This window comes from Limulus polyphemus, unplaced genomic scaffold, assembly GCF_000517525.1.
Source record: "Limulus polyphemus unplaced genomic scaffold, Limulus_polyphemus-2.1.2 Scaffold95, whole genome shotgun sequence".
NCBI lineage: Eukaryota > Metazoa > Arthropoda > Merostomata > Xiphosura > Limulidae > Limulus > Limulus polyphemus.
The window spans coordinates 1,124,861-1,136,152 of NW_013665705.1; the positions used below are offsets into that span (position 1 = coordinate 1,124,861).

An 11,292-nucleotide genomic window follows, 5' to 3' on the forward strand; every position below is an offset into this window, starting at 1 on the left:
GTGCAAATTTATTATAACACCACATTGGTATACAGTAGTGTGCAAATTTATTAGAATACCGCATTACTCCTGTAATTTTGGAAATGAAGTAAGACCATTGTTCTTTAGAATGTATTGAAAAGCATTAAAATAGGCAAATTATTGATTTTATCACTTTATTCATGATTTTAATATGCTACGCATTTAATTAAACATTTTTAGAGAAAAAACATCACATAATTAACAACAAATGATTTCGTAAATATTTTTCAAGATGTCTAATCTAACTAAAGAAGCGTTGTAACATTGCCACGTACGGTTGTCATTGGTTTATGTACCAGTCATCACTGGCAAAATTTGAAATTTCCATATTCTGAGTTTTTCATGCAGATACGTCTAGGTATATAAAGGATTTTTTAAACATCGCCCATTGCAGATAATATATTGTGATGTTGCCATTAAAATACCTAAACAAAGAGAAGTAACACAATTTGACAGAGTCAAATCTTTACATGGTGCTGGTTGGGGTTTAAGAAAAAACTGCCAAAGACATTGGCTGTTCTCCAAGTACTCTTGAGTACACAAGGATATCCAGTCTTATATCATCAACAGGAGAAAGCTCACTAAAAGAGATGTTAGACAACAAAAAAATCATTTCATTGAAAAACGGAGGAAAACTATAAAAATCTTGCTGATGACATTAACAAGTCACACACACAGATAAAGAATCGTGAAGTACAGTCTCAAGAACTCTGCAGACGTAAAGCAAGAAAGTCCTTATGGTGCAAAGAAAATATAACAAAAATCCTAGCTTTTGCAAAAGAAAATGTATCCTTATCCTTGGAAAAGTAGCACAAGATGCTTTGAACAGATGAGTCTAAATTTGAACTGTTTGCTTCCAACCGGCGTGCATATGTTCGTCAAAGAGTCAAGCGGTTGTTAAATTTTGATTGGGTCACCGTACCGTTTGTTGATTTTTAACAAATATTTAGCAGTCAATAGAAATTTATCTTGAGATGGTGCAAACAAAAAGACCTTATTTTCCTTACTATTAACTATTATATGTTTCACATATTAGAACAAGTTTATATTGATGTTTCACAGAATTTTGACCTTAATCAGAACAGGTTGTTAAAAAATTGCCAGCACACCCCTGGAGTCAAGCATACAGGAGGCTTAATGGTGGATTGCGGCACAAATCTGTGAATGGATTTGGTCACCTTTCCAAAATTGATGGAATTATAAAGTAGTATAAATACCATAGTATATTATTACATCATGCTATATCCCCCCCCCCCTGTAAAGAAGCTGATTGGTTAGAATTTCATATTAAAAGAAGATACTTGCAAGAAACTTTGTGATCATTTGGCAAAAAAAAGAAAGCTCAAGATATCTCCAGTAAATGCAATGGTCATCACAAAGTACAGACCTTAACCTCATAGAACAAACCTGGGATTTGCTGGACTCCATGCTTTACAGAATTACGAACTGTACTAAAGAAACCTAGCTATGGATAAGCTTTAAGAAAGATGAAGTCAAATTACACCAGAGACTTCAAGAAAATACTCAGACACAATGCCACAAAGATGCCAAGCTGTTACTGATGACCAAAAGTGGTCACACTAAGTATTAGCCTTAAAGAAACTTAAAGTGACTATATGGTAAATAACTGAGTACGTTTACTGAAGATTAATTAGCAATAATTGCAAGTTATATGGCAAACCAATGACTATTTTGTATGTAAAGCTGTTTGAGGTAAATTTGCACATTATATATAAATATACTGAGACGAGACGATCTCGAGGAGGGAGAGTTTTAATGGCTTAAAAAGGTCAATGGGTTTCAAACTTTGCCTTGAGAAATGTAGATGTTTAAAAGTCAGTTTGGTTAGAGATATACACATTACCAAGCGTGAACACTGCCTGCCAGTCTAAAGGAAGCAAGCCAACTCTCAGACTAATATTGATTACTAAAGTTGCCAGATGGGGCTCGTTTTAAGACCGTTAGTTGAATAGTTTGAAGTCATTACATATAGATTTCACATCTAAATATACTCTTTGAAATCGTTCAATTAAATATTTTCTTTTTTAGTTCAGATTTTACTATAGTTCTAAGACTTAATAGACTTGAATTTCTTTTCTTATGATTTTAAATGTCTTATTATTGAATAATCTGATATTGTAACGTATGTTTCACTTCTTAAAGTTAAAGGCATGTAGATTCGGGTTGTAATACTAAGTGTGTACACTTAGCTTTAGTTTATATAAAAAATGAGAATAAACAATACTCATTAGAGAGTTGTAATGACTGTTTTTGAACAGGACATTTTTTTACACATTTTCATTGATGTTGTTTTCTTAAGCAGTTACAAGTAATCTTAGTTTTTCAAGTTTTAAACAACACTAATGTTTTACACTTAAGCAACTACAAGTAACCTCAGTTTTTTCAAATTTTAAACCTCACTAATGTTTTATTCTTAAGCGGTTACAAGTAACCTTAGTTTTTCAAGTTATACATCAACTAATGTTTAATTCTTAAGCAACTACAAGTAATCTTAGTTTTTTCAAATTTTAAACCTCACTAATGTTTTATTTTTAAGCAATGTTTATTCTTAAGCAACTACAAGTAACCTTAGTTTTTTCAAGTTTTAAACAACACTAATGTTTAATTCATAAGCAGTTACAAATAACCTTAGTTTTTTCAGGTTTTAAACTTCACTAATATTTCATTATTAAACATTTAGTTATTACAAGTTTGTTTGTTTTTTCTGGTATCATAAACCTCACAACTGCTTGGTTTCAGTATTGAGAATCAAAGACGGACACGATATTTCTCTCGGTGTAGTAACCCAGAGTGGAACCAGACCATGGTTTACCCTAACATTACCAGAGAGTTATTACAGGAAAAGTTTCTGGAGATTAGCGTGTGGAATTACGACATTCATAAACCTAGCGAATTTCTTGGAGAGGTCATTGTGGACTTGGCAGGTAATTATTAACGAGTTAGAAATCTTCATGGTGAAATAGTCTAAAAGATGGCAATAAAAAGGACTCCCGGACGTCACATAAATTCTCATTAAGTGGCGTTATATGGCCCTGATTATTCCTTTGGTAACTATACAGACGTCATCTTCAGATAATTTTTGAAAATCAGTTTTTGTATTAGTCTGTTTAAAAAAAAATGATATTTTCATGATTGGTTTGAAAACTCAACAATACGTTTAGAAACACAATTGTGACTGATAAATAAATTGGAGCTCCGTTTCTTAGTATTGTAAACGAAAAGTAGAACTTTTCTTACTAATGTATTTTATCGTCCTTATCTTTAACTTTCAATATGCGATCACGTGATATAAGAAACATGCCCAGTGGAACAAAATAACTTCCATTTACATTAGTTATAGATTCTACTTTGGAATTACATATCAATATGTTTATGTTATACGTTGGAATTACATATCAATACGTTTATGTTATACGTTGGAATTGCATATCAATACGTTTATGTTATACGTTGGAATTGCAAATCAATATGTTTATGTTATACGTGAAATGAACAAAATTCTCATTAGCCTCTGTATTTTAAACGCCGATTCAAAAATTTGTGGCTCATTGCCAAACTCGAGAGCTTATAATCTAGAATTCATTTTTTTAGGTCGCAACAGACACGGTGCAGGTAGTTCATTGTGTAACTTTGAGCTAAAACAAACAAATACGTTAAAAATTCAAGTATATCCTGATCACCGTGAAATTAAATTTTAAGTATAAATCTTGTCGAATTAGATGTTATTGTTGTTGAATATTCAACAAGGTCTACAGAATTGCTGGTCGCGGATGAAAACCGGGCGCCGAACACGGTCGTCCTTTCAGCCATGGGGACGTTATAATGTGACGATCAATTCTACTATTCGTTGGTAAAGAGAACCCAAGAGATGGCGGTGGATGGTGTTGACTAACTATATTCCCTCTATATATTTATAAAATTAGGAACGACTAGCTCCGATAGCCCTCGGGTAGCTCCGCACGAAATTCAACAATCTTTTAAATTTAATGTATGCATTCACGATCACGTATCGGTACGTCATTGTTTCCATAATTTTATGAGTGTGTATTTATGACAAGCACACAAAACCTTTCAATTGCGGAAATATTAGCCTTATTTAGTATTTGGATAATGAAATAAATATCTTAGTTTCCACTTAAACTGTAAGAAATCTAGCATGGCGATGGCTAAAAGAAAATAACTGCCCAAAAATACATGCACACTTCATTTATATAATTTCATGAAAAGGCTTTTACCTAATTTGGTATTTTAACATTTTTATAGATCATTTGTGATATTAATATAAAAAAATATGAAATCAGTAATGCGATTACCTTTTCACCAACACAAACACACACAAATCTTTTCCTTTAACTACTTTATGTGTTATACTTTACCCCACTGCAAAGCCGCCACTGATTGGTCAACGTCTCTAATGAAAAGCCGCCACTGATTAGTCAACGTCTTTAATGAAAAGCTACCACTGATTGGTAAATTTCTCTAATGAATCGACTCAAGCTATTGGATATTATTTCATTAAATGTTACTACTGTACGAAAAGTATGATAATTATTGCAACAATTGTACGATAAATTATTTATTCTAACTTCAAAGCTGGTGGAATATGAAAATGTGTTAATTTGATTTTTTGGCATACATTAATTACTATGCCATGTAATAATTACTGTTTCTTCTGAAATTAATAAGGTTAAACTTAATGGTTTGACTACTTGTGTTTAAACTATCATACTTTTACTTGTTTATCCAGTTTCTGTGATCGTCTTATCCCTAACTTTGTCTCTTGGTGGTCGTTAAGAAAATAAACGACAATTTTTCGTGAGGAAAAAAACAACAACAGAAGTGTGGGTTATTTGGGCCTAAAAGTTAGCTTAACAGTATTAAAATAGTTTGAATTACGCAGATGTGTATACATCTGTGAATCAGTTTTGATACTCTTTTCAATTTAACCACTTATGGACTCAACATTTTCCTCGCTGGTTGGGATTCTGTCATGGGCCAAGCGTGGCCCATTGTTTAACGTGCCTGACTATAAACACTGACTGACTCCACACTTTGGAGCTGTGAATGCGTTAGAATAGTGACTACCAAATCCCACTGCTTGTTCTAACAGGAGTAGTTCAAGAGTTAACAGTGGGTGGTTGTTGATCTACTCTATCACTTCAATATGAAAGAATGCTAGCGCAGATAGCCCTCGTGCTGCTTTGGCCGAAATCCAACAAACAAACAAACAAACAGAATTCTAGCTTATCCGAAAAGAGGATTGTCCACAGAGATGTGCTGAGGCCGGTTCGTCCGAACCGGTTGTTAAATTTTGATTTGATCACCGAACTGTTTGTTGATTTTTAACAAATATTTTGCAGTCAATAGAAATTTATCTTGAAATGGAGCAAAAAAGACCTTATTTTCCTTACTATTAATTATTATATGTTTCACAAATTAGAGCAATTTTATATCGATGTATCACAGAATTTCGACCTTAATCAGAACAGGTTGTTAAAAATTGCTAGCACACCCCTGAGATTGTCTACACACATTAGGTTATAATTATCATTGTAAAATAGAATTTTAGAAGCTAGGTAACAAATTGCTACTGGATATTTCTTCCAGATGAATCTATGATAGACGAACAAGCAAGATGGTGTAAACTACAAAATCATGACAAGAGCCGATATCCACGCGACCCTTCTGGAAAAACTCGAAGTAGCCTAGAAAATGACGGATCTGGTCAAAAGATGGCGCGTTTGCAAAATGTTAGTGGCGAGGTTAAATTTGTAAGTCAATTTATTTTACAGATACATTTTCTGAATAAGGTTTACAAAATTAGATTGGTTACATTGATAGTTACTATTACTATGTTAAAACTGTAAATTTTATTACTTTTTTAGAACCAAATTTCCAAAGTTAAAGAAAAAAATGCACATTTTTGAGTGTGTTGTTCCATATGCTAACGCATTTTATCGCTCATTATAAATAGTGAAGCAGAAAAAAGAATTATTTTATAAGTTACCATGGTTCCTCGTAAGATGTAAGAACTGTATCTGGTTCCCAAGCAACGTCCAGTAAAATGAAAGAAGGTCGAGATCCAAAAAAAAAAGGTCTTCGATATTTTGAAATATATATTTAAATATTATTTAACCTCATCATAGATGGTTTATTTTACTTATATGATGGTTATATTATATTTTACGAAGACCATCCTTACACCCATTTAAAGAAAAATGTTACAATTTTAAGTAACATCGTTTCTCCCAGAAACATTCTAGGAACTCCTTAACTTTCACTCATCAAATTGTGTAAATGACATAATCTTATAGCAAATATACTGGTAAGATGGGTTTTAGTCATGTCTCCAACCTGTCCATTGCTCTCATCAATTTTACAGCACCCTGATCATGAAAAAAAGTTCCACAAACATTACCATCGGAAATCCGTGGCATCAACCGATTCTACAAAGGGTATGAAAGAGTATAATTTATTGTGTGTGGTGTGAGCTTGCTTGCACGGTATGACGTTGTTTCTCACATTCGAGAATGTTCTGTATCGTGTATTCGTATACCTCTGTTCAATATGAAGTCACTGCGCATGAACGCCTCTGGATTGTTTTCCTCTCCCTCCTTTTTGTCTGTTAAAGTGTCCGAAATATATGATATTTGATAACAGTGCACTAATAGTTCGTACATTATATCAACGATGTTAGCGCAAGCAAAACTTTTTTCTTCATAATATTACACCCGAGTAAAAAGTAATTTGTGAATTACATAAGACTCTCTTGAGGACAGTGGTTAAATATCCTAAGTTTTAGCCCCCCCCCCCCAGTGGCACAGCGGTATGTCTGCGGAATTTCAACGCTAGAAACCGGGTTTCGATACCCGTGGTGGGCAGAGCACAGATAGCCCATTGTGTAGCTTTGTGCTTAATTCCAAACAAACCTAAGTTTTAAAATTAAAATAAAAACTTTTTCAACCAGACACATCTCCTGAACCGAATTATTTTACATTTTTTACGTTTCTACAACATGCAACAAGTCTTATATAATTCAGTTCACCTTTGCATTAAAAAAACAAGTAGTTTAATATTAATATAGTATTATTATGATCCAAAAATAGCAAGACGGCTGTCATCTTAGAACGTTTATATCTTTGAGGTTACGATATAAATGTCAGAACAAATTACTACTTCTTTGGAATCGGGTTGGCTCTTCTGATTTTTTTATCTGCAAATTCTAATTGTTTAATATGCAAGTTACGTATAGTTCAATTAACAAAAATAAAGTTTACTTTTGTCTCTTTTTGTTACCATATTCAAGTCTCTCATGGAGCAGCGATAACTTTACGGACTTACAACGCTAAAATTCGTGGTTCGATTCCCCGCGGTGGACAGAGTACAGATATTTCATTGCGTAGCTTTGCGCTAAAACAAACAAATAATCCAGATTCATTTTATATGGTACATTTCATAACCGAAAGTACGTTTTTGTCACAGTAATGCATTAGAGTATTTGCTTACCAATTCAAATATGTAAAGCTATATACACATATGTATATGCTGTAAAACATTGCAGGGTATTTTGGTTATGCTTATCTAATTACATTTTGTATTTCATTATTTTTATTTGCAAGTTTCATGTGTACGTATTTGAAATGTGTACAGCATAAATAGTGTCAATAATAAAACTTGAAATCAAGTAACATTTAAACTCAACTTCTAATTTTTCTTCGAAACGTTAGGCTTTTAACTACGAAATATTTTTAAAAGTTCTTTTCAAAGATGAGAAAAATTATCCTGTTTGGGGTATCGTTTTAATATCCAACTCGCAAACTGTTTACAAAAAACTTTACAAGAAATGTTTAATTTGTTTTCACCGATTCTGTATCGTTGTCAACTATTTCTATACCAACAATAATCAAACAAAATCATTGTACTTTACAATTTCAAGATCCGATCATGAATATCTAAATTGTCCAACTCTTCTTTAGAGATATTAGAGGCTTGCTGCATATTTTGTGTGTTATTTGTGTTTTAAATATAACGTCATTTAAATGCATGGTTAGTCAAATTTAAAGGGTGTTTCTGTAATTATCTTTACCGATTCTAAATATCGTTCTGAATACTATTGTGAAATAGACAATAATCTAAATACAGATATTGCTAAAGGAGTGAATACATTTAATTCCATAGTTTTAAGGCAAAGAAAAGGAAGAATATATATATATATATATAGGTTGTTTTATTTCATAGGTATATTGATGGTTTTGCAAAAATTAACTAAAGTGACTTTTTGACTTGTTTAAAAAATTATATCCCTTCTCCAACCCGAAATATTTTAGTGGTTAGCAAAACGTTTGATTTATTTCACGATATGTAAAAATCGCAATATATAGCATTATTTCCTATTCACTATCATTCTTACGAACTCCAACACGGAAGGTACTCCTTGAGAACGTTTCGAGAAACTTGGTCTGACAAAATAGAAGCCGGAGAGACATACAATTTTTTTTTACTATTTTCAACATCTTAATGAAAATGATGTTGGACTATTGTCTTATCTTGCAAAACATTTGAAATCATTTGTTTTTACACCTATCTTCATGATGGTTTTTTTATCCAGGTCATCATAAATCAACCTCTTCTAGGGTCCTATTTTAACTGATATGTCAAATTATTTATGGTAAATCAGAATTATTTAAGGTATTTACAATACGTTCCTGTAGTTTCATCAAGATTGACCTACCGTGCCATTAATCTGAGTATCAAAATTCAGGTCAGAGGTCAAGCAAGTGTACATCTCGGTACTTTATTTTACTTTTACTCAAACAATTCATATTTGAGATTACAATGTTACGTGCAAACAGAATAAAAAAAATTTAATGACATTTTTATAGCTTATGTCATAATATGAAGTCAAATAGTAAACTTTTTTTAATATTTTGCGCGTAAGGTAACGCTAACACAATAATCCACAACAGTAATTAACAGTATGTCCAAAATGTTCCTCAGTATATCTTGTTGAAATTAAATTTGCTGATGTATTTGAAATATCGAAAATTCAAACTCTTAGTGATATTACCCTGGTATAGATGGAATAACACTATCAAAAAACAACAACAAAAGCATAACCTTATTCATCCAAATCACTGCTATCATCTGAAACAATACATAATTTTCCACACTTTTCAACGGAACCTAAACATGAACAACCAACAGCGCATTCTATTTTCAACTTTGTACAAATTCGGCTCTTTAAACATTTGGAGGCTTTACATTTCATGATGCAGATTTAATAAGCTTTGGTTTTGGTGTTTTTGTACACATATTTGGAACAAGCCTCTCACCATCCAGATATCTGTCAAAGTCTGTTAGTATTGGTAGTTGTAGCTCTGTGCGTTTTGCACGATGGTACAACAACACTTGGTAAAGACATCTGAGGACATTGAAGCAAGTAAGTGTTAGCGCATTATACTAAGACTGTTAAAATCTGTTGGTATTGGTAGTTGTAGCTATGTGCAATTTGCACGATGGTACAACAACACTTGGTAAAGACATCTGAGGACATTGAAGCAAGTAAGTGTTAGCGCATTATACTAAGACTGTTAAAGTCTGTTGGTATTGGTAGTTGTAGCTATGTACAATTTGCACGATGGTACAACAACACTTGGTAAAGACATCTGAGGACATTGAAGCAAATAAGTGTTAGCGCATTATACTAAGACTGTTAAAGTCTGTTGGTATTGGTAGTTGTAGCTCTGTGCGTTTTGCACGATGGTACAACAACACTTGGTAAAGACATCTGAGGACATTGAAGCAAGTAAGTGTTAGCGCATTATACTAAGACTGTTAAAGTCTGTTGGTATTGGTAGTTGTAGCTCTGTGCGTTTTGCACGATGGTACAACAATACTTGGTAAAGACATCTGAGGACATTGAAGCAAGTAAGTGTTAGCGCATTATACTAAGACTGTTAGAGTCTGTTGGTATTGGTAGTTGTAGCTGTGTGCGATTTGCACGATGGTACAACAGCACTTGGTAAAGAAATCTAAGGACATTGAAGCAAGTAAATGTTAGCGCATCATATTAAGACTATCAAAGTCCCCTTTACTATACAATGAAACGTAAAACAACCTTGCTTCAGCTATGAGTTCGTCAAAAGCATGAAAATCATCATTCTTTCTAAATTGTGAAAGATGTTGAAGAGATTCAACGTGATGCAAAAAGTTAGTGCAGCTAATTAAGACGTAAGCAGATAAGAGCCTTACAGTTCTTTTAGACTTGCTTCTTACTTTGTTGATAAATCACGTACAATCTTGTGAATTGCTAATAATATATCATTTTTCCGAATCCAAATTTCCATTAACGGTAGAAAACAAGAATGATACACGCAAAACATTATTATGTCAATTTCAGTGCAAGAAACTACAGCTCCTTTAAATCCCAGGTTTTTTGCACAATATGCCAGATGAGCGATAATCCTGGTATCAGCTTCTTCATGTTGTTCATAATACAACGATTCAAGAGTTGTCTGTGCTTCTCTTCGTAAGGCAACATACCTAACTCTGTCAAGAAATGCTCCTCCAAGTATTATTGTTATTGCTTCGGGAATAATGTTGTTAGGTTGACATGAGAAATGCGAAAAATATTCCTTCAATACAGTTGTATCAGAATTGTCAACTTCTAAAGTTTTAACTCTTTTAAGTTCTAATTATTCAACGTTTTTCTTATGAGTGTAGTTGCTTCAGCATGAACGATTACACTTTGATCTCTTACTGAGAAACACACTGGTTTGTCATGTACCAGTGCCAATAATCTGTAGTGTACTCCATATTTGCGATTTTCAAAAGAAATACTAAATGTTTCCATGCTTCTTTCAGTCAAATTTTTCATGTTTTCTTCTATACTGACCTAAAAAACTACACATTTTGGCAAATCTCTTTTAATGGCTTTGGCCTCTTGCATGATATTTCTGGTTCCTTAATGATCTCCTGTTTTAATGTATCTTAAATTAACCTGGAAAATAAAATCCGCCACCTCCATCATCATAAGTCAACGTAATAAGCTTTGCTGCTGTATCTAAAGTAAAACGTCTATATCAAAGTAAGAATGTTCGTATTCGATGACGAGGAACCCACTTTGAGACTAATAATGGTTGGAGACGGCTTGAATGGGTAATTAAGAAAAACTTTACTATACGTCTAACATAAAAGCAAATGTACAACGTTTCGACAAGGTTTTGTCATCATCGAAACGTTGTACATTTG

The 11,292-nt window shown here is 32.9% G+C and overlaps 1 protein-coding gene across 6 annotated transcripts in view; it reads left to right on the plus strand.

The window, feature by feature from the left end:
- LOC111088429 overlaps positions 1-11,292 on the plus strand; it is a 76,503-nt gene that overhangs the window by 55,120 nt on the left and 10,091 nt on the right. For 4 of the 6 annotated variants that reach the window (XM_022398544.1, XM_022398540.1, XM_022398535.1 and 1 more), the window contains exons 18-20: positions 2,782-2,966; positions 5,650-5,813; positions 6,425-6,497. In XM_022398544.1, the coding sequence (XP_022254252.1) occupies positions 2,782-2,966; positions 5,650-5,813; positions 6,425-6,497 (422 nt within the window). The remainder of the gene's footprint in view (positions 1-2,781; positions 2,967-5,649; positions 5,814-6,424; positions 6,498-11,292) is intronic. The other 2 variants (XM_022398553.1, XM_022398557.1) reach the window with 1 other exon arrangement.